This window comes from Macaca fascicularis, chromosome 4 (assembly GCF_037993035.2).
Source record: "Macaca fascicularis isolate 582-1 chromosome 4, T2T-MFA8v1.1".
Lineage (NCBI taxonomy): Eukaryota > Metazoa > Chordata > Mammalia > Primates > Cercopithecidae > Macaca > Macaca fascicularis.
Window position 1 is genome coordinate 111,191,428 of NC_088378.1, and position 25,310 is coordinate 111,216,737.

A 25,310-nucleotide genomic window follows, 5' to 3' on the forward strand; every position below is an offset into this window, starting at 1 on the left:
TTTACTCAATGTAATGGTCTTCATAGTTTTAAGATTTTACATATTTAAATCCTGACAAGCTTGGAGGAAACTGCAGAGCAAAGAACCACCTGCAAGAAAGAAACCTGAAAGAAACCTGAGGGAGGCCAGGTGCCGTGGCTCACGCCTGTAATCCCAGCACATTGGGAGGACAAGTCAGGCAGATCACAAGGTCAGAAGTTTGGGACCGGCCTGGCCAAAATGGTGAAACCCCATCTCTACTAAAAATACAAAAATTAGCTGGGCATGGTGGCGCGTGCCTGTAATCCCAGCTAGTTGGGAGGCTGAGGCAGGACAATCATTTGAACCCGGGAGAGGAGGCTGCAGTGAGCTGAGATGGCGCCATTGTATTCCAGCCTGGGCGACAGGGCAAGACTCTGTCTCCAAAAAAAAGAGAAAAAAACCTGAGGGAAATAAATCTTTATTTAATTGCTGAAGTTAAGCTTCCAGATTATGTAATTCCAGAAGCATCTGATCCAGGACCATGATGGCAGAATATACAATGTATATTTTTAAGCCTCTGTTAGTATACTTCAAGAAAATATCTCAAATCACATACTGTAGCAAACATCCTTAAACAAATTTGTATCAGTTGTGTGAAAACCTTTCATGCAAAAAGGTTGCATCTAATTACATTCTGTTACCTAGAGTCATCTATAGTAAAAAACTGCTGGTGGACCTAAGTAAATGTCAGACACGAGATCAGTCATGTTCTGAACTTTTAAAATGTTCACTGGCGTGACTTTTGCTTATTGTACTTATCAGAGACCGACTTTTGGTGTTGAGAGCTAACACTGACATACATGCACACACATGCACAGCCTTCAGATTTCCTCTGTCCAAAACACAAAATCCCAAGAAAAAAATTATTAACATTTACTCTACTGCTAAAAGATACTTGGAACTAAAGTTATATTTAAGACTATCTTTAGAACTAAAGTTATGTATTTTCTTAAGAAAATAAATCACATTTCAATAAAAACAATTTAAAAGCACTTTTACCCTATCTTCAGATTTAAGTACAAAATAGCTATTTTCAGATTTAAGAAAAAAAGTGTTACAAATTTTAGCTCAAGAGTTTTTGAAGAATACATATGAATGAATTTTTTAATAAATTGGATTATATAAAGGAGAGTAAAGAAAAAAAATATATAAATCAGGTTAACACACGGTTAGCATTTCAGTAGACTGAACAGTTAATGCTATCCATTAGTATGCAGAATTCTTCAGTAGCAAAAAGACCATTAAAATTACATGTTCTACATCAAAAGGAAATCTAATCTCACTCCAATTAATAAATTATAGATCTACTGTATTACAATCTGAGATACCTACGTATTCAGGAAAGTTGGAAACATAAACATATGAACAAAGCATACTTACATTGTTTTTAGGATCTTTCAAATTAAACATCAAACTTCTATATTTGTTCTTATATTTAGAATCTGTGTCCCGAAAAAAAGAGAAAAGTTCTTTCTCAATTTTTGTGGCAACTTTTGCTGCCTTTTCCTCTGGTACCTTCAAATTTGAGTCTGTAAGTCTTAAAATTAGAACAATTCAATTATTTTTCAAATATATAAAGCATAATTATTCAAACTTCTATAATAATAATATGTTACCTCTTCATAAGAATATCTTTGAGAGAATGTCTGACACTTTGCCTGATCTGATCTGCAGAAGGCTTGGAAGCAGAAGCAGCAGGAGGATGTACATTAAGCACTCCTTTTTCAACTTTCTTCTTTTTCATCTCTTGCTTCTCATGAGTACCTAATTTGAATAAATATCAAAACTTATTACATTGCTTTTAAAAATATCTTTCCTTTTTAATGCATAATATTATAAACAAAACTGATTAAAAGTCACTATTTAGAAATAAGATCAGGGCCGGGCGCAGTGGCTCAAGCCTGTAATCCCAGCACTTTGGGAGGCCGAGGCAGGCGGATCACGAGATCAGGAGATCGAGACAATCCTGGCTAACACGGTGAAACCCCATCTCTACTAAAAAATACAAAAAACTAGCCGGGCAAGGTGGCGGGCACCTGTAGTCCCAGCTACTCGGGAGGCTGAGGCAGGAGAATGGCGTAAATCCGGGAGGCGGAGCTTGCACTGAGCTGAGATCTGGCCACTGCACTGCAGCCTGGGGGACAGAGCGAGACTCCGTCTCAAAAAAAAAAAAAAAAAAAAAGAAATAATTATCAGAACCCATAGTCCATACTGAAATATTCCTGACACTGAAATCCTAATTAAAATGAATAGTGACTAAAAACTGGTCTTACTCTTTCCTCAATTTAGACAATGGCTTTTAGAGCCAGTTATTTGTCCACATATATATATTAATTAAATTTTAAAAGCTATTTAGAAATTTTGATCTAAACTTATTAGGAGCAGATAATAACCTAATACCACAAAACTGATTAATCTCTTCTGGTTTTAATTGCATTTAATATTACTAATTTGAAGGCTAAGCTTTTCAAATTATTTTTATTCTATCATTACTAATTCCCACGCATCTCCAAAATCTCAATGTCAAACATCCCACCACTCTGACTTACTATATTAGCATATTTATTCTAGAATCTCCTCATTCCAACAATTCTTAAATCTATAATTTTTACCATCTTCATGTATTCACTTTCATACATTATAAACTTAGGTTACATAGTCCAATACCATTACCAGCCCCTTGTATACTTAATACCTTTATTCTCTCTCCTTTAAACATGTGTGTTGGCAAAAACCACAACCCTGCTAAAAGCCAACTTTTATCCTTCACCCAAATAGGCAAAAGACAAGGGAGAAAAATAAGTACTGGTACTGACAAATGTCATTTTAAATTTATAACCACAAGTTTTAAGTAGGTAACTCAACTTTCTGCCCTAATCCTATTAACCTTTCCTAATAAATTTGCTCTCCCACTTTTTAAGGTATCTTTTTCATACTTTTTCTCCTCTCATCTCAAATCAACAATACCACCTTCTCAACTACAACCTCTTTGATTTGCTCTTCATATTTCACTGAAAAAATGGAAAAAATGTCAGCTATCACATTTTCCCATTACCAAATCCAACCTACCTACATTAGTTCTTCCTCTTACCACATACAATCTTCCCTACTATCCAATGGATGCACTTGACCTTTCTGATAAATACCTCCCTCCATGTGGAGTGAATCCCATCCCCTCTTGTGTCTTCCTGAGTTTCACACCTACACTATTACTTCTCTCTCTTACATCATCATCATCATCATCTCTCTCTAGCTCTCTGTCTCTTTCTCTCTACTGGATCATTCCCATTAGTCTTACAAACATGATATAGTATCTTTTAAAAAACATTCACATCCACTTCTAGCGACTATAGCATTTGTTTCTTTAAACAGCAAAACTCCTTGAGAGAGTTATCTGTAATCAGTATCTCCAGTTCCTCACTCTTTCATTCACTCACAAGCCACTACAATTGGTTTTTTTCCCTACTGCTCCACCAAAATCATTCTAGTCAAGGTCACCAATGATTTCCATTTTGCTAAGCCATAGACTTAACAATCTTATGTTTATCTTATTAGATGTCCAGACAGCATCTGGTCGTTCCTTCCTTCTTGAAACTTCACCTGGCTTCCAGGCCACCAGTCTTAGTTCTCCTCTTTCCTCACAGGCCACCCATTAGTTTTCTTTGCTGTATAAACTCTTCTCTCCCCAGTTTTTAAATGCTGATGGCCAGGGTCAGTGGCTCATGCCTGTAATCCCAGCACTTTGAGAGGCCAAAGCAGGAAGATCACTTGAAGGCCAGAAGTTGGAGACCAGACTGGCCAACACAACGAAACACCATCTCTACAAAAAATCAAAAAAATTAGCTGGGTGTGGTGGTGCACACCTGTAGTCTCAGCCACTCAGGAGGCTGAGGTGAGAGGATAGCTCGAGCCCCGGAGTTCAAGGCTGTAGTGAGCTACTACTGCACTACTGCACTCAAGCCTGGGTGACAGAGTGAGACCCTGTCACAAAAATAAAGTAAAAATAAATGCTGGTGCTTCCCAAGGGCTCTGCTTCTGTCCCTTCATGATCAAACTCTCTTGTAGCTATTTACATCTAAGCCCAGGATTTTAAATAGGTTGAGTATGCCCTTATATGAAATGCTTGGGACCAGAGTATTTCCAATTTCGGGTTTTTTCAAATCCTGGAATATTTGCATTGTATTTACCAGTGGAGTATCCCAAATCAGAAAATCTGAAATCCACAATGCTCCAACAAGCACTGCCTTTGAGCATCATGCCGGTATTCAAGATTCAGATTTCAGATTTTCATATTTGGGATGTTTCACCTGTACTAACTGCTATGCACTAGTAAATCCCAAATTTATATACCAACCTCCGAAGTCTTCTAATAGGCTCCAAACTCATCAGCCAAAGATTTACTTAAAACATTTCTACCTGGATGTCTAATAGGAATCTCACAATGGCCAAAACATAATTTTTCCATTTTCTTCCCAAAACCTTTTTCTTTCTCTTTTCTCAGACTCTATTTCCTTTACCAACCTATATCGAAGCCATCAGCAAGTTCTGTCAACTCTATTATAAAACATATGTGAATCTGACCACTACTCACTACCTTCATTGTATTTCCATTCCAAGTTACCATCATTTCTTTCCTAGGATATTGCTATGAACTAATCAGGTTACTGTCTTTCTCTCCTGCCCTCCTACAATCCAAACTGTACAGAGCAACCAGTGTTTTCCCTTGTACAAAACCCCCTAAAGGTTTCCCACAACATTTAGAACAAAATATAAACTCTTTGCCATAGTCCCAAAGGTCCCATGAGGTAGAATGAACCATCAGAGTACCTGCTACTCTTGTTCTAATTATAATCCACAAATAATTACTAGTAAAACTGGAATTCTGAGACCCTTGGGAGAAATTAATCACATCCTACTAATGTTACTGAAAGACAGGGAAAGGAACACTATATAGACAAACATATACTCAGGTTTTAAAATAGGGTACAATCAATAATTTTCTCTGAACTCATCTAACACTGTTCTATCCCTTATGTATTACCTTTTAATCATTCCATAGTGGCTTTCTTCCTCCTCAAACACCAAGCTTGTCTCTACCACAAAGCCTTAAGATTTGATGTGTCCCTTACCTTGTACCTCCTCCAAAAATCTTTGCATCCCTTCAAATCCCACCTCACAAGTTACTTCCTCCACTCCATGTAAAACAGAAGTCCCATTACTCTTCCCACCTGTGACTATCTATTCCATTACTCCACTTTTTCTTCACAAGCTATAAAATAACATGCAATTTTCTTACTTGCAAACTTACTGCCTTCTTCCATTAGTATTTAAGTGCCATGAGAACAGGGGTCTTATCTTGATTTCACTAGTGCTTCCCCAGAATTTAGAGCAAGTTTTTAATTACAAGTAACGCCAATCACCTAACCCATTTTTATTGCCATTAAAATGTTCAATTTGTAGAAATTCCCTAAGTATACTAATTAATTGTATATTAAATAGGATATAAATATATTAGTATATAATTATTTCTGTTCATCCCACTACCTGATTTTGAAGCTTTTTCTCCTGTGCAAGTAACAGTTGTAGACTCTTTTGGTATTTTTTCACTTTTTTCCTCTGAGGATCTCCGAGGTAAAACTGGTTGTCCCATCTTACGAAGAGGAGCTAGCTGCCATTTTTTAATTTCATTATCTCTACAGTCTGATGAATTTCTGCCTTCACCAGACTCCTGGAAAAATAGTACATTAGAATGAAAATAACTAAACAATCTTTGTTTTTTAAGACATACAAAAATAACTTGATTATTAGTAAAATGAGATTCACTCTTTCATTCGAAATTTATTCTGCACCTATTTTGTGTAGAATACATTATAGTTTATAAAGGAGAAACAAAGGACATAAAGATCATGCTCTCAATATCATTAGTAGAAATAAAATTAAAAACTAAGGTAGTAAGAATTCTCTTATTTGGCTCTGGATATGGAAAAAGGAGAAGGAAATTGTGAAGAAACAAGTGTCTACATTCTAAAACAAATGAAATTACGTTCACTTATATACTAGTAAGTGTATCAATTAAGTTCTCAGTGTGCCTATTGGCAATTTTAATTCCCATGAGGTAGAATAAACCATCAGAGTACCTGCTACTCTGGTTCTAATTATAATCCACAAAGAGTTACTAGTAAAACTGGAATTCTGAGACCCTTGGAAGAAATTAATCACATCCTACTAATGTTCCTGAAAGACAGGGAGAAGAACGCTATACAGTCAGACATATACTCAGGTTTTAAAATAGGGTATAATCAAAATAGTGCTTTTCTCTAGACTAAGAATCCTCTAATTTTTTATTTGTCTAAAATTAGACAAATTTTTTATTTGCAAATAAAAAATTTTTTTATTTGCAACTAGACACTGAGAGCAGGAATATACTTCAATATTTATACACCTAAGGCAGGTAGTGCTATGCCACACAACAGAAACTCAATAAATAGTTCAACATAAAAATCTAGGGATAAGAAAAGCAGATTCCATAAACTAACATCAGACAAGTCCAAATAAGAGTCAACAGTTCTCTCATCAAAAAGGAAGCAGTGGGTCAGGCGCGGTGGCTCATGCCTGTAATCCCAGCAGTTTGAGAGGCCGAGGCGGGCAGATCACAAGGTCAGGAGACCGAGACCATCCTGGCTAACATGTTGAAACCCTGTCTCTACTAAAAAATACAAAAAAAAATTAGTCGGGCGTGGTGGCAGACACCTGCAGTCCCAGCTTACTGGGGAGGTTGAGGCAGGAGAATGGCGTCAACCCGGGAGGTGGAGCTTGCAGCGAGCCGAAATTGCACCACTGCACCCCAGCCTGGGCGACAGAGCGAGACTCCGTCTCAAAAAAAAAAAAAAAAGGAGGCAGTGATCATTTGTATGGTGCATGCATTTACAAAATCAGACTCACCTCAGATTCTTTTCTGATACAGACTGGATAAAGAGGTTCTCAAAATATTAAAATTGTTAATGTTTTATGATGTCTTATTTATTTATGAGACAGAGTTTCACTCTTTTGCCCAGGCTGGAATAAAGTGGCACAATCCCGGCTCACTGCAACCTCTGTCCCCCGGGTTCAAGCAATTCTCCTGCCTCAGCCTCCCAAGCAGCTGGAATTACAGGCATGCACCACCACGCTCGGCTAATTTTTGTATTTTCAGTAGAGACGGGGTTTCACCATGTTGGCCAGGCTGGTCTCAAACTCCTGGCCTCAGGCGATCCACCCACTTCGGCCTCCCAAAGTGCTAGGATTACAGGTGTGAGCCACCACACCCAGACTTTATGATGTCTCTTTAAGCAAGACAGAGACAACTCAGTTATGGCCAATACAATGAGCTATATTTCTCACTGTATTACATACATACATGGCCAAGAAGTTGTACATAAGAGGTGATTATTAATACTAGTTAATAACAGAAGTTTTCCAAATACATGCTATAAACTGTTCTCACTGTGGCTCTCAAAGTCATATTATCAATTACTTTAAGGATCAAATCAACAAAGTAACAACACGTATCAGAAGGACAGAATCTGATTCTCAAAAAGTCTTGACAGAAAAAAAATATTAGATGCCACAAGAATGTGGCAAACTAGAACTTAATCCAGATTTGGCATACAAGGAGTGCCTGAAAGAAATGGATTTGTAAATAATAGGTAAGATACTGCAGAACACATCCTCATGCTCTTCAACCTAAATTAACTTCCATATCATGTTGTAGAGAAATTAGTTTTAATAAGGAGGCTTCAATTCAGGGATGTAAATTTCAGCTCAAACTGATGAACTTTCTAACAATTAGATGCTTAAAAATGAAGATGTATCCCCTTGCAATGGATTTCAAATAGAAACTAGATCATCACTTCCTAGAAATGTTGTAGGGCATATTAATAAATCAAAATGGTTGGACTAAAAGATTTCCAAAGTTCCAAGTATAAAATTCATGTTCTTTGAGTTTTGGATTATAATTGCCTAACCACATACATGTGTTGCCACTGTGTTTCCTCTCTAGCAGTATTCTATAAGAGTAACAAATTAATGATTAAAAAAGTGATAGGTAATAAAAAGGTAGACAATGAGGAAAGAAAATTTAATCACATAAAATGATGTGTCCTTTACACATTTCTCCTATTAAAGCCTAAATATCTTGAAATTTCTATTTAGAAAATACTTTCGGAAGGTAGTCAAAAAATAATGTCAAATGTTCAAAGGGCTGGTAGATATTTATGGACTGAAAAGCTTTTCTAAAAAAACTTAGCAAGCACAATTTACACTTAACGGCCACAAGATCCACACACATCCTACAACAGAAAATTCAAGTACCAAACTAAGGGCTAGAAATGGCATAAAAGACGGTAAGAGATAAGGTCTGCATATTCTAAAAGTCACTATCTGGTTTCACCAAGACTGCCAAAAAATTTTAAATAAAAACCTATTCACTTCCATGGAACACTAAATTTGAAAATGTTAAAGAACATTAAAACTTCTACAGAGAAATTTCAAAATTACTGCAGCCAGTCCATACAAAAAGCTCTTAAATAAACAAAATAATGCATTAATGAAGAGCTCACCCGTTTTAAAATTTTGACCTTGTGCTTCACTGTATCATCTATATATTTGGTTCTATCATTTGCTGTGTGTTTTGATAATCCAAGCTTTTCACACTCCATTGTTTTATCTTCACTATGGAATTCAACTGTAGCTTGGTTTTCCAAAGTATCTGGATCTAATATTTCAGTCTTTTTGTCTTCTTCAGCACAACATTTTACACAGACATATTCTTTGTCTTCCTCGCCCATCTGTTGTGCTTGAGAAAGACTTAACCCAACACAATCACCATGAAACCAGTCATCACATCTCCCACAGCCAACCATAAACCTGGAAAACAGAACACCAAAAAACTTTTATCCCTTTTTTTAACAAGAAAATCTATGTCAAAAATGAGGCTAAATTAAATTTTCAATATTTGATTTCTCAAACTTTGCATGTTTTCCATCTCTATCCATAAGTTCAACATACAGCAAGTTTTCAAAGAAAATAATATTCCATTAAAATGATACCTTTAAGACCTCAAATATTTCTCCTCTGGTATGAATGGGAAAATGCTGGGGGAGGGAGGGGCAATAAACCATCAGGAAGAAAAGACAACTGGCCTTTGTCAGTCTTGAATACTATAAAGAATAACAAAGTATAGACTAACAATAAATTTCTCCACTGAGAAGGGTGATAAAATCTTGGTAATAATTTCATCACAGACAATCCATCAACATTACAGCTACCTACCCCACCACAGACGTGAAATCATACATAAAATTGGAAAGAACTGTTTATCCAACGAATCGTTTTAAATAAAAAACTAACAATAGCAACAGAAACAGAACTCAAAAGCTAGCATGATGAAGTCTCTCAAACTGTTTATTAGTCATCTTACCCAGATAACCTCAAAATATCCTGGTTCATGGTGTCACGCTGATTCAGCTAAAGAATATTTTTCTGTACTTTTAAGTTCAAAGGACTTCCTTACTAATTACCATGTGTTTTAGATTTGTTTTTCCAAATAAAGATCACTATTCTATCTTAACATAAAAATATTAGTACTTGGGTTGGATTTAATTCCCAATTTTCTTATAAAAGTTTTCCCATCATTGTCTTTTAGCTAAATAATAACTTCACTAACCAATAGGGCAACTCCAGGGATGTGAGATGTATGACTCTAAAAAAGCTTCCATCTTCCCAGTTTAAAAGGAGTACCTATAACTACCTTTGAAAATAATGGCAAATGAGATACATACACAGTGATTTAATTTACGCGCTTTTTAACCCATTGTTAGGAAAGCTGCAATGCTCATTTCAGACATCCATCCTTAACTTTGCCCTTTTTTTCTTCAGGCTAGCAATTTATGACACAGATGAAAGACTTAGGATTTAGGTAAATACTTTAACAATCTAAAGACCGTGCTGCTGATTTTAATAGTGGCACCACCAATAGTGCCAAACTCCTCTCAAAAAGCTGTAGTCCAAGAGAGAGGATATTGAAAGTAACACACTGGGTAATATGGCCAACTCAAAATATACCAGAGGTACTGTTTTAATGTTAGAACTGTAAAAACTACAACAGTGAGTTCCAATCCTTAGTGTTTTTAAAGTCTTGCCAAATACCTCACTCCTCAATAGCAGCACTTCCTTTTCTTCTTCCTCATGTGCTTATTGTGTATAAAACCACTACTATGCCTTGAGACTTGACTTCATCACATCTCTAATTTATCATTCTTTATCCTTGCTGGTAATGCCTGTGCTAGCTTTAGCAGGTTAAGTCCTCATCTCCCTAGGGATTAATTTGATTTGAAAAAAATAATACAGAATATTTGGGGTTGACAAGCAAGGAAACTTTCGAACAATGTAACATATGTTTGGAAGACAGAAGTAATTCCTACAGGTTTGAGATTTTTGATGGGCCCGTAACGATACAGATATTCTAGCAAAAGGGGAAAAACAGTTTGAAATGCAGGTGTTTAAAAGTTCTCCCACTTCAGGTTGCAAAGTTAAGATATTAAAGATGATTATTTGTAATGAGCATCGTAAATTTCCTAACAATGGGTTAACTGCTATTTCTTGAAAGCAACTGTCTAACATGAATGTTTCTGAAATGCTGAAGGAAAGCTAATAATTTCCCTTTACTTCCATAATTAAAGGTATATTAAGATTTCTTCAAAGCAAGTCTGGGATAGTTTCAGTGAGACAAGACTTAAAAACCTACAGTACAAATCATGCTATTGTCCCAAATCCAAACCTAAAGGTCAAAATATAAAGCACATATCAAGGAATTTTCACATTTTTATTTGACAACCAGGCAAGAGTGGTTTGATGATCGTGAAATTTATCAAGCAACTATTTCAATGAGCCTCATTTCAAGTTTACTTTGGAAATGTCTCATTCAAACTTGAGAGGCTATGAAAAGCAAAACTCTAGTGCCATCTACAGATATATCTTAATAGTTTATATTACAGTTTAAAAAATGCAGTTATATAAAATTTTCTGAGAAATCAAGAAAAAAATGGCATCAACAGAAACAATTTCCACATGTCCTAGAGATAAATTCACTTGAAAATGAAATTGATAACCAAAAATGTCCTATATGGATCACTTTAAGGTCTAAAACATGGAAGTACTAAGAACATTTTAAACCACATTTAAAAAAACAGAAAAGATGGCCTATCACATAAAGAGAATATATTTTCTTTCCTTTTCATGCTGTTGCTCTACTTTAAAAACATGGGAATGTGGGGAGTATGGAGTAAGGGAGAGAGTAGCTAGAGTGGTTGTAACTAACAATTACTCTACCACTTTCTGCCCCGTCCTTAAATTTCTAATTACCAAGAGGAAAGAAGGAAAAGGCTACACCCTAGATGTTAAATCTTTTACTATAAAATCAGTGTTGTGTGGAGTTTAGCTGTGGATCAATTAACTGGACCAAGTCAGTATGAATCATTTAATTGGAAGAGTTATAAGCAATATTTATGCTGTCTTTTCCTACTGTCACATGTTCACATACAATAAACTAAAAAAACTAAACTAGACCTACTAAAGAGAATTAAAAACTATTATCTTTTTGGCATGAGCAAAATTTTCAAGTTTCTTCAAAGTTAAACTACAGAGATAGCATCGACAACTCCTCTCTTAACAAATTCATCATAAATTCACTAACATCGTAAGCATTTCAAGATGGGCCTCCAGTTCTGGTGTTCCCTTTTAAGTAACAGACTAGACCATGTTACTGTGTGTGTGTGAGAGACAGAGACTGACTCACTCTTCTAAGATGAAAAAATTTCATTTCACATAAACATTAAATCATTTTTGTTACTAACAATCTGCAGAGAAAAGCAGAATTATTTGTTATAGAAGTCTCTTCTCAGCAGTTTTCCTGTTTGAAAGCTATAAATCCATTTTGTTTGTTTTTTAAATATTATCTGATATACTAGTCTTCTACAATTGGGGCCAAGGAAGTGTAATGCAAACTAAAAACTCAACCATCTTCTGGAGAAGTAGAAAAATAGAAACCACAAGGTAAATAATATGAAAAAACTAAGACTTCCTCCTTACAAAATGCCAACTGACTTACATTTAAAAGAAGTTCAAAAATTGTATTAATTTAAAAATTAGAGGATTAAATAATCTGGTCTTTAAAATCATATATCTTTGGTGTAAGTTTGAATCATGAAAATAAATGGAAGCAACAAAAACCTAGCATGATATGTTGCCTCTTTAAGGATCTACTGTCTTTAGGATATGTACAGAAGTTGCTTATGATTAATATCACATCTAGCCATGACACAGCTATATTACAAAATATAATTTCCAACTGGGAGCACACACAAGGAAGCTAACTTCAACTGCAATATGTAAAAAAAATGATAACGCATTAATATAGTCTTCACAGAAGCAAAGCTGTTTCAAGTGATAGAAAATGTGTCATATTAACAAACAGCTTTCAATGTATCTAGTGCATTAAATCAAAGAGAAGGATCAAAATTATTTCCAAATATGCCCTTTCTAATAAATTTATATTCTTACACAAGGATTAAAATAGGAAAATTACAAGCTGCATGACAGGTGCATTTTTTGAGGTAAACAAAATGTATACAAGCACAATGTATAAAAGTAGTAGGATCACAGTAGTAGTGAAGGCTAGTTAATACGTAAAAACAACAATCAGCTGGGCACCATGGCTTGTGCCTGTAATCCCAGCACTTTGGGAGGCTGAGGTGGGCAGATCACCTGAGGCCAGGAGTTCAAGACCAGCCTGGTCAACATGTAGAGAAACCCCATCTCTACAAATATACGAAATAAGCCGGGCATGGTGGCGCTTGCCTGTAATCCCAGCTACTTGGGAGGCTGAGGCAGGAGAATCGCTTGAACTCAGGAGGTGGAGTTTGCAGTCAGCCAAGATCACGCCACTGCACTCCAGCCTGGGCAACAGTGAGACTTCGTCTCAAAAAAAAAAAGAAAAAAAGAAAAAGGAAAAGAAAAAAACAATTATACAGGCTTTTTTTATTCACAAAATTGAAGTAATCAAAAATGCTGCTTTCAAAATTGTTTCCAATGTTAACATATATTATTCACATCAATTACAGAGTGTAAACCCAAAATCTCTATGCACCTAACATTCTAAGTCATTCTACAGACTGAAGCAAAAACACTCTAGATTCTATACAGTAGATCCAAAAGGTGGCAGCAGGTAAACAACAACAACAAAGGGACTAACACCTACTCTTCAATTTAGGAAAATTATTAAACGTTGGTGAAGCAAGAGTCATCATTAAAAAGCCTGGGTGAACTCCTGAAGACTGGACTGGAAGTTTATCTACAAGGTTAGTAAGTTACATTATAACTTACTAACATGGCTTCCAACTCTATGCCAAAGTTTCACTTTAGAAATTCATTTACTTAAGGAACCTATTCCATCTCTCTGCCCACGTCACAGTATGATAATTTTTTAAATATTCTGGCAGAAAGAAAAAGGCTAGTTTAAAGGAGCACTTAAAAGTACCACCTAACTCTTCATTCTTCGCCTGAAAACAGCAGGCCCACTTCAGAACATTTGAGTAAGGTGTTTATTTATTTACGGAAACAGAGTCTCACACTTTGTCACCAGCTGGACTGCAGTGGCTCAATCTCGGCTCACTGCAACCTCCATTTCTCAGGTTCAAGTGGTTTCATGCCTCAGTCTCCCATGTAGCTGGGATTACAGGCATGCAATAGCTAACTTTTGCATTTTTAGTAGACACGGGGTTTCACCATGTTGGCCAGGCTGGTCTCAAACTCCTAACCTCAAGTGATCTGCCTACCGCCCACCTCAGCCTCCCAAAGTGCTGGATTACAGGCGTGCACCACTGCGCCCGGCCAAGTAAGGTGTTTTAAAGAAAAAAACATATAATTAAGAGCATGTAAGTGACAGTGAATGTAGCACTGTATTCAAACAAGTGACAGCTTTTAAAAACTGGAATACACTGTTATAAACTAACCCTTGACGCTAAAAACAGGCCACGGGCTGGATCACAAATGAAGAAATACTTTGCCATAAAACTTACACAATGGCCCCAACATCTCCTTTCCAAACTCCCCAATCACCCTATCACCACCAAAATAGTAACACACTTTACTAAATTGTCCCTCCCTAAAGAGTTTCATTTTTATGTACTAAGATAGTGCTGAGAAAAATCACTCTAACAGTTTCATGAATAAGGATAGTAAGAAAATAATATACAAATTATAATGTTATTTTATCATATCAGCATTGAAAGAAGTTCCAACAGCAATATGAACACTTGAACAGAATAATCTTGTAGCTGCAAACTCCACTTCATCTCTTGCTTTCCTTTTCTTAAAAAGCTAACAAAAACACATTGAGGATTGAGGGGTGCAGTGTCATAAGACTACAAATCACTGAATACTAGAAAGAATGATGAAAATCAGTGCTAAAATCATCTCTAAAATTTTAAGAGACTAGAATTCACAAAAAAATTATTTAAAACATTCAAAAAAAGAAATGCATGTTTTCACTCTACTCCATGTTGACCTGGGTAATCTAACAATTGTTTAGCTATCAAATTTCACTGCAAGATAAAGTTTGATAGTTATGAAATGATAGTGTTAGGTCTTTAATGTGTTTAAGAAAAAAAAAAACTTCAAAAGAAAAATAAAATTTCCATTATGACCTTCATACTTTATTACTATTTCTTCTCACATCAAATAAAATAATATATAACTTAGACCCAAAGCAGTGTAACAATTTTCTAATTACCAAGAAGCATTTGGCTTTTTTGCAGATGCAGTGGCTAAATTACACTGTTCAACCTGTGACAATAACAAAGTATTTCCATGTATGTCAGCTGTTGGCCAGACTATGTTTTTTTAAATGTTCTAGGATGATACATTTGTAAATTCAGTAGATCCATCTATCATTTATCCAAGACTGATGAAGTTTTTTGTTTTTGCACAGGTCTGTGTATCAAATAATGTCTTTAAAACAATTCTCACATTAATCCCACCCCCCAAAAAAACAATTTCTCTTCAATGTACACATCACTCATACACACATACACACACACCTGTTGCCATGGGGTTTTTTGCAAAACCCACACTGCTTGCTGGGAGTCCACATATATTTGCTTTCAAATGAGGAGCTATGATCAGAGCCTTCTCTTTTTATGGTAGCTATGTTATCTGGAATGAACAATGGTGGCTCATCTAAAGAAAAACTTCTGCTGCTTCTTCTTTGGCGGGGTTGTAGGTTCTTCTCAGGTTTTTTCAGTTTCAGTTTATCCTCTTCCTTAAAATGCTCAATGCCTGGGTGTTCAAGCTCTTCCTTCACGTGACTATTGGTTTTCATTGCTAGGGCCTGTTGCTGAGGCTTATGAAACTGTTTCTGGCTGGAATGTGATACATGTCCAGTTTGTGCAGGATGATGAGGTTCTTTCAAGCAACCAGGATGAGCATGTGATTTATCACTCAACGAATGAGTTAAGGGCTTGAAAATTTGTACTACAGTTTGGTCCTGTAATGTTTTTTTCAATACAGAATGAGCTTGGTTTTTCACAGATTTAACCCCAGAATTGCAACTCTGAATCTTTGGCTCCTTATCAATTTGTTTTTTTCTGACTTTGACTGGCCTATGAAAATTTTGCTGAGATTCTGGTTCATCAGTATTTCGTTTCACACTTTTGACATTAACTTTAGTTTTGCTATGCATTACTTCATACTTTGCTGCAACAATTTTCTTCGGAGTCTCTGTGGTCATGTTTTGCTTAGAATGAATTACAGGTTTTGGATGTTTGGATTTTACACTTTTTGACTCTAAGTAAGAAACGCTACTTGACTGGCTGTTTCTGTCATCCTGAAGGTTTGCTGTTTCATGTGACTCTATTTTAGTACTTTCTATAGCATTCAACTGTTTTGAATTTTGGTCAGGCACATCACAAATAGCATTTTCCAAAATATTACTTTCTGGTTCAAAAGTACTAGTATCAACCACCTCTAAGTTTGATTTATTAAACTCAGTGTTCTCCAACTGTCTATTAGACTTTGCATCTTCACAATAACCCAATGGTTCAATTTTATCTCTTTCAAAGGTGTTCTCAGTTTTATCAGCAATATCCATGGTATCCCTCAATTCCAAATTACACTCAGTCACTTCATCCACACAACTAGGCAAACCTACAAGGCTATTTTCTGTCTTATTTGGATTTGTACAAGCATCACCACTAGAACTATCAGAAGATCCAGTGTCTTCAAGAATATGGTCATCTTCATGGGATAATTTTACTGTCTCCTTTGATTCTTGTTCAACTTTTCTTGTTGCTATCATTTCTTCAACAACAGTCTCATCTGTTTTACCTGAAATGGAATCATTCTGTTCATGTTCTTCTTTATCTGAAAACTTAAACAATGGGCTACCAACAGGCTTGGCTTTACATTCCATCAGAGCTTCATTTTTCTTTTCTCCAATAGTAACACAAGTCTCTGAAAGAAGTGAACAAGTTAATTCATGAGATGGTACATCTGCTTCTCCCTGATTATTACACTTATGCTTAGAATCTAATCCATCTTCATCCTTCATTTCAAGACAAGATGACACTGAAGAATGACTTGAAGACACTGATACTTCAGGTACCACTTCAATTTGTCCACTATTTCGGCTGCTCCTTCTATTCTCCTTATGGTACTCAGGTTTCAGTGGCGTACAAACTTCTTCTTTAACCTGACTCCTTTCTGGCTGTTTCACTCCTGCTTTAGGGGTAGATACAGTCTTCCCAGATGGTTTTTTTGTGTTACTTAATGGTGCTGCATTTGAACGCTTGGCAATAGTGCTCTGCCGCAAACTTCTTACTTGTTCTATCACAGGGGAAAAAAATAAATAAAAATACTTAGCTATTTTGTCATGTGTTTTTATTTCAGTACAATTTAGAATATATCACTTCTTTATCCTGAGCTATAATTTTCTCAACAAAAATGTATTGAACAGTACTCATAATGGTGATATTATATATATACATATATGTAATTTAACAAATGTCATATTTTATATTTATCAAACTTCTCTGAATTCTAGCAGGGGGAAAAGCCCCTAAAAAATTCAGACTAATATTATACCTTATTAAAAGAAATGTTTTCATCAAATCTCTTCCACAGAAAGTAACCTAGGGTGAAGTAAGTAAAATGAGCTTCCTTTACCATTCATGCCCATATTAAAGCAAGACCATCATGGATTGTTAAACATTAAATATTTCTAAATATATAAAACCAAATAAATTCCAGTGCTAATGAAATCTGAACTAAAAACCTCCTATCACAAAACAGGATCTGTGCGAGTTTCAAAATACAGCCTCAAACAGATTCTAATTCCTTTATCAATGTGCTTCCCTTCGGTCACCATTTTAGCATTAAAGCTATTCCTAAGAAATGACATCTACACAGAGTACCACACACAGTTCATCAAAAAAGAAACACAATTTAAAAGATTAAAACCAAGAAAATATATCGTAAGTATGAAAATAATGTAAAAGCTTCCCACACAATGCTCCTATTAGTCTATTAAATGACAGAGTCTCCTTTCCCTATTCTGATACATCCCCTTCTATCAGGAGAAAGGAGAAACATGAAGAGAGCTAAAAAGAAAGAGAGCTAAATAATTCACTAAGTACAAAAACAACCCACAAACTGAATTTGTCATTTATCACTGAACTGTGAGAATCTTTAAAAAGGTAAATGTCCAGGGCTGCTTGTAGTTCTGATCTAATATTAATAGCACACTTTCATTCTCAAAAGTATGCCTAATTTGAACAATAAATTATATAGTCACCCTAATCTTACAGACCCTTTCTAATTCCCATAGGACTCAACAAAGTATCTGAGTATTAGGTTAAGTACTTAACAATGTTTAAAAATTACTTGGTGGATTATGAACTATTTATCACATGTTCAGTTACATAATTTTTTTAAATAACTAAAATTTTAATAAAGCTTTGTTTCAATATTTAGGTGATTTTTAAAGCTTTAAAGACAGATTATAGTAATTTATAGCTCTACTTTATTCATCCTTGAAATGAAACAAATGAAAGATTTTAACACTCATTACACATTAATAAATAAAGATCTTTTAACACCCAAGCGGTTGCTAAAAATGACAAAAGAATAGTATATTCAACTGTGAAGGATATTCAGATTAAAAAAAGGTTTTCCAATAGTAAGCAAATTATTAAGCAAAGGCTAAAGTCACTTTTTCTCCTCTAAATATTACCTTCCTTAGTTTGAAGCCTGATTCTATAGGCAAAAAAAAATTTATTTTCCTAAAATGTTTATTCTATTCTTTTCATTTCTCAAAGTCACAAGTATATACCAAATAACTAATTTTGAAAACGTATTAAAAACACAGATCAAAGAAAAGATGATGAAATAAATACACGCATCTAAATGTATTCACTTCTCAAAAACCTACTGAAGCTGTAACAGCAGGATCTTTTTTGAAAAATCCAAAAGGCAAGGAAGAACAAGAGAGGAAAAACCAGCAGCAAATTTTGGAAACTAAACAAGAGATGATTACCAAGTAACTCATATAAGATACCCAAAAGTAATAAACACTAGGCTGGCAGTGTTGGCAAAAACTAACATCATTAACACCTCAAAAACCTTTAAGACTTGGTGGTCCCAGATGATTCTAAAGTGGGAATGAAGACAGATGTTTAATACTTAGAAGGGTTGAAAGCTCTTTAAAAGCAGCAGTTAGATTTCTAGATCCCTCTTTCCCGTACTCCATTTGTTGGGCAACTGCCCTTCCCTGGTCCTGAGCCAAACCTCGTAGTTTATTCTCTGGAGATAGTAAAGCAAGGTTTCTAGGCTGAAGAACACGAGGCACAGTAGAGACTGGCTGTAAAGTACACTGAAATTTGTAAGATTAAGTGAATCTGTATACACTGAAAGCTGAGAAACCCCAGGCAGTCTCCCTTACGGGTTTCCATAATATGCTAGCAATCTAATAAGTTACGGAAAATAACCTAAATTCTGATATGAAGGGTTCTGCCAAATAACAGTACAGCCAGATTGTTATACACTGACGCTCATAGCTGGTAAAACCCAATCTCCACACTTAGAAGTTTTATAATTTTAGTTCCCTACCCTTAAACATGAGCAATAATCAAGGGTCAGACATTTCAGGAAAGCATCTAGGAAAGACAGAGGCCAAAACCTTTTTAAAAATTTGTTTACAATAATGCAACATGGAGAATTCAGAAACTATGAAAGGAGACAAAAACTATTTAAAACGCCATTAGTATACTGCTTAATAAAGACAAAAGAAGATATTATATCCATGAAACATGAATAGAACACTACAGAAAGGACCATTCTCAAAACAACAAAAGGAACATTTAAGACTCAAAAGTACAAAACTTGACTGAAAAGTTGGAGGATAAATACGAAAAAATTTAAGCACGTAAAAGAAAAATTACAAAGAGGTGGGAAGCAGGCAAAATAAAGAAAACAGAGGGACCAGTACCTGTTATGTAAAAAATAATAAAGTTTACAGAAACCAAGAACAAAATAAAGAGACGAATTAACAATAAAATAATTTGAAAAATTTTCCGGCCGGGCGCGGTGGCTCAAGCCTGTAATCCCAGCACTTTGGGAGGCCGAGACAGGCGGATCACGAGGTCAGGAGATCGAGACCATCCTGGCTAATATGGTGAAACCCCGTCTCTACTAAAAATACAAAAAAAAAAACTAGCCGGGCGAGGTGGTGGGCGCCTGTAGTCCCAGCTACTCGGGAGGCTGAGGCAGGAGAATGGCGTAAACCCGGGAGGCGGAGCTTGCAGTGAGCTGAGATCCGGCCACTGCACTCCAGCCTGGGCGACAAAGCGAGACTCCGTCTCAAAAAAAAAAAAAAAAAGAAAAATTTTCCCAGAATTGAACGATAACATTTTTCGGACTAAGAGGATCTACTGAGTGTCTTGAGCTCCACACACAAAATACACCAAAACCAATACACATCATCATGAAATATCAAAACACCAAAGCTGAAGAGAAAGATTCCCAAACTTCCAGAAGAAATCAGGTAACATACACTCCTACACACACATACACACACACACACACACCCCCATCAAAATAAACTTCTCAACAACCCTGAAGTTAGAAAAAAATGGAGAACACCTTCAGAATTTCTGAAGGAAAATGATTTCCAACCTTGAATTTTAAGTCCAACCAGACCACGACTCCAGTATGAGACCAGACTAAATACAAGGTAAACATACAAGGTTTAAAAAGTGTATCTCACGGCTCCTTTTTCTCACAAAACTACTAAAAGAGGTGCATCACCAAAATAAAAAAGTTGAATCCAAAAAGAGGAAACAGGAATTACAACAAAAGCACAAAGCAAAGACTTTCAGAAAAATGGTTAAGGGAGATCCCTGAACAGTTTTGCATCAGGCTCACAGGACTAACAAGAGTCTGTCTACATAAGAGGGAATCAGAAGGCTCCAAGAGGTATTTTCAATAAAATGGATATGACAGAATACCTGAAATACACAAATATATTAAGGTATTTGTGTATTTAGTCAACTGGTAGAGCAGTTTTAGTATAACTGCCAGTATGTACACACTAAACAACTGAGAAACTAAAACAAATCAGAAAAACAAGTTATACAAGAAAAGTAACTGTAGTTTCTTAAATAGATCATCTCTAACAGCATATTACTCATAGTAACATAATTACCATCGATCTAACAAAATTATATAGTGGAAAAATGGAAAAGATGTTCTTTCTGGTGATGAGAACAAGTAGCAGGAAGAAAATCATCCAGAGTGGAAAGTCAATAGATGGATGAATAATAAATCAGAATCATCAAAAAACAGCAACATATGCATGTTACCTAGAGATATAAAGGTAAATACCGAAAAAACAGCAACAAAAAAAAATTAAACCGATGGGCGGAGCAAGATGGCCGAATAGGAACAGCTCCAGTCTCCAGCTCCCAGCGCGAGCAACACAGAAGACAGGTGATTTCTGCATTTTCAACTGAGGTACTGGGTTCATCGCACTAGGGAGTGCCCAACAATCAGTGCTGGTCAGCTGTTGCAGCCCCACCAGCTAGACCTGAAGCAGGGAAGCGCAAGGGGGAAGGGAATCCGTTTTCCTAGCCAGAGGAACTGAGAGACACAACGCCTGGAAAATTGGGTAACTCCCACACCAATACTGCGCTTTAAGCAAACGGGTACACCAGGAAATTATATCCCAAACCTGGCTGGGAGGGTCCCACGCCCACGGAGCCTTCCTCATTGCTAGCATAGCAGTCTGCGATCTACCGGCAAGGCAGCAGAGAGGCTGGGGGAGGGGCGCCCACCATTGCTGAGGCTTAAGTAGGTAAACAAAGCCCTGGGAAGATCGAATTGGGTGGTGCTCACAGCAGCTCAAGGAGGCCTGCCAGTCTCTGTAGACTCCACCTCTGGGGACAGGGCACAGCTAAACAACAACAACAACAAAAAGCAGCAGAAACCTCTGCAGATGCAAACAACTCTGTCTGACAGCTTTGAAGAGAGCAGTGGATCTCCCAACATGGAGGTTGAGATCTGAGAACAGACAGACTGCTCAAGTGGGTCCCTGACCCCTGAGTAACCTAACTGGGAGACATCCTCCACTAGGGGCAGACCGACACCCCACACCTCAGACGGTGGAGTACACCCCTGAGAGGAAGCTCCCAAAGCAAGAATCAGACACGGACACTCGCTATTCAGCAGTATTCTATCTTCTGCAGCCTCTACTGCTGACACCCACGCAAACAGGGTCTGGAGTGGACCTCAAGCAATCTCCAACAGACCTACAGCTGAGGGTCCTGACTGTTAGAAGGAAAACTAACAAACATGAAGGACACCCACACCAAAACCCCATCACTACGTCACCATCATCAAAAACCAGAGGCAGATAAAACCACAAAGATGGGGAAAAAGCAGGGCAGAAAAGCTGGAAATTCAAAAAATTAGAGAGCATCTCCCCCTCCAAAGGAACGCAGCTCATCGCCAGCAACGGATCAAAGCTGGATGGAGAATGACTTTGACGAGATGAGAGAAGAAGGCTTCAGTCCATCAAACTTCTCAGAGCTAAAGGAAGAATTACGTACCCAGCGCAAAGAAACTAAAAATCTTGAAAAATGAGTGGAAGAATTGATAACCAGAATAATTAACGCAGAGAAGGCCATAAACGAACGGACAGAGATGAAAACCATGACACAAGAAATACATGACAAATGCACAAGCTTCAGTAACTGACTCGATCAACTGGAAGAAAGAGTATCAGCGATTGAGGATCAAATGAATGAAATGAAGCGAGAAGAGAAATCTAAAGAAAAAACAAGAAAAAGAAATGAACAAAACCTGCAAGAAGTATGGGATTATGTAAAAAGACCAAATCTACGTCTAATTGGGGTGCCTGAAAGTGAGGGGGAAAATGGAACCAAGCTGGAAAACACTCTTCAGGATATCATCCAGGAGAACTTCCCCAACCTAGTAGGGCAGGCCAACATTCAAATTCAGGAAACACAGAGAATGCGACAAAGCTACTCCTCGAGAAGAGCAACTCCAAGACACATAATTGCCAGATTCACCAAAGTTGAAATGAGGGAAAAATCTTAAGGGCAGCCAGAGAGAAAGGTCGGGTTACCCACAAAGGGAAGCCCATCAGACTAACAGCAGATCTCTCAGCAGAAACTCTACAAGCCAGAAGAGAGTGGGGGCCAATATTCAACATTCTTAAAGAAAAGAATTTTAAACCCAGAATTTCATATCCAGCCAAACTAAGTTTCATAAGTGAAGGAGAAATAAAATCCTTTACAGATAAGCAAATGCTCAGAGATTTTGTCACCACCAGGCCTGTCTTACAAGAGACCCTGAAGGAAGCACTAAATATGGAAAGGAACAACTGGTACCAGCCATTGCAAAAACATGCCAAAATGTAAAGACCATCGAGGCTAGGAAGAAACTGCATCAACTAACGAGTGAAATAACCAGTTAATATCATAATGGCAGGATCAGGTTCACACATAACAATATTAACCTTAAATGTAAACGGACTAAATGCTCCAATTAAAAGACACAGACTGGCAAACTGGATAAAGAGTCAAGACCCATCAGTCTGCTGTATTCAGGAGACCCATCTCACATGCAGAGACACACATAGACTCAAAATAAAGGGATGGAGGAAGATCTACCAAGCAAATGGAGAACAAAAAAAAGCAGGGGTTGCAATACTAGTCTCTGATAAAACAGACTTTCAACCAACAAAGTAGTAAAGGGATCAATTCAACAAGAAGAGCTAACTATCTTAAATATATATGCACCCAATACGGGAGCACCCAGATTCATAAAACAAGTCCTTAGAGACTTACAAAGAGACTTAGACTCCCATACAATAATAATGGGAGGCTTCAACACTCCACTGTCAACATTAGACAGATCAACGAGACAGAAAGTTAACAAGGATATCCAGGAATTGCAACAAGCAGACCTAACAGACATCTATAGAACTCTCCACCCCAAATCAACAGAATATACATTCTTCTCAGCACCACATCACACTTATTCCAAAATTGACCACATAATTGGAAGTAAAGCACTCCTCAGCAAATGTACAAGAACAGAAATTATAACAAACTGTCTCTCAGACCACAGTGCAATCAAACTAGAACTCAGGACTAAGAAACTCAATCAAAACCGCTCAACTACATGGAAACTGAATAACCTGCTCCTGAATGACTACTGGGTACATAACGAAATGAAGGCAGAAATAAAGATGTTCTTTGAAACCAACGAGAACAAAGATACAACATACCAGAATCTCTGGGACACATTTAAAGCAGTGTGTAGAGGGAAATTTATAGCACTAAATGCCCACAAGAGAAAGTAGGAAAGATCTAAAATTGACACTCTAACATCACAATTAAAAGAACTAGAGAAGCAAGAGCAAACACATTCAAAAGCTAGCAGAAGGCAAGAAATAACTAAGATCAGAGCAGAACTGAAGGAGATAGAGACATAAAAAACCCTCCAAAAATCAATGAATCCAGGAGTTGGTTTTTTGAAAAGATCCACAAAATTGATAGACCGCTAGCAAGACTAATAAAGAAGAAAAGAGAGAAGAATCAAATAGACGCAATAAAAAATGATAAAGGGGATATCACCACCGACCCCACAGAAATACAAACTACCATTAGAGAATACTATAAACACCTCTACGCAAATAAACTAGAAAATCTAGAAGAAATGGATAATTTCCTGGACACTTACACTCTTCCAAGACTAAACCAGGAAGAAGCTGAATCCCTGAATAGACCAATAACAGGCTCTGAAATTGAGGCAATAATTAATAGCCTACCTACCAAAAAAAGTCCAGGACCAGATGGATTCACAGCTGAATTCTACCAGAGGTACAAGGAAGAGCTGGTACCATTCCTTCCGAAACTATTCCCATCAATAGAAAAAGAGGGAATCCTCCCTAACTCATTTTATGAGGCCAATATCATCCTGATACCAAAGCCTGGCAGAGACACAACAAAAAAAAGAGAATTTTAGACCAATATCCCTGATGAACATCAATGCAAAAATCTTCAATAAAATACTGGCAAACCGGATCCAGCAGCACATCAAAAAGCTTATCTACCATGATCAAGTGGGCTTCATCCCTGGGATGCAAGGCTGGTTCAACATACGCAAATAAACGTAATCCAGCATATAAACAGAACCAAAGACAAAAACCACATGATTATCTCAATAGATGCAGAAAAGGCCTTTGACAAAATTCAACAGTCCTTCATGCTAAAAACGCTCAATAAATTCGGTATTGATGGAATGTATCTCAAAATAATAAGAGCTATTTATGACAAACCCACAGCCAATATCATACTGAATGGGCAAAAACTGGAAAAATTCCCTTTGAAAACTGGCACAAGACAGGGATGCCCTCTCTCACCACTCCTATTCAACATAGTGTTGGAAGTTCTGGCTAGGGCAATCAGGCAAGAGAAAGAAATCAAGGGTATTCAGTTAGGAAAAGAAGAAGTCAAATTGTCCCTGTTTGCAGATGACATGATTGTATGTTTAGAAAACCCCATTGTCTCAGCCCAAAATCTCCTTAAGCTAATAAGAAACTTCAGCAAAGTCTCAGGATACAAAAATAATGTGCAAAAATCACAAGCCTTCTTATACACCAGTAACAGACAAAC

General features: G+C 36.7%; 1 protein-coding gene across 10 annotated transcripts in view; it reads right to left on the reverse strand.

Moving 5' to 3' along the window:
• PHF3 (PHD finger protein 3) overlaps positions 1-25,310 on the reverse strand; it is an 85,780-nt gene that overhangs the window by 14,511 nt on the left and 45,959 nt on the right. For 6 of the 10 annotated variants that reach the window (XM_005552622.5, XM_065543875.2, XM_005552621.5 and 3 more), the window contains 5 exons: positions 15,156-16,938; positions 8,619-8,925; positions 5,566-5,749; positions 1,638-1,785; positions 1,402-1,558 (listed from right to left, as the gene is read on the reverse strand). In XM_005552622.5, coding sequence (XP_005552679.3) covers positions 1,402-1,558; positions 1,638-1,785; positions 5,566-5,749; positions 8,619-8,925; positions 15,156-16,938 — 2,579 coding nt within the window. The remainder of the gene's footprint in view (positions 1-1,401; positions 1,559-1,637; positions 1,786-5,565; positions 5,750-8,618; positions 8,926-15,155; positions 16,939-25,310) is intronic. The other 4 variants (XM_074037714.1, XM_074037713.1, XM_074037712.1 and 1 more) reach the window with 3 other exon arrangements.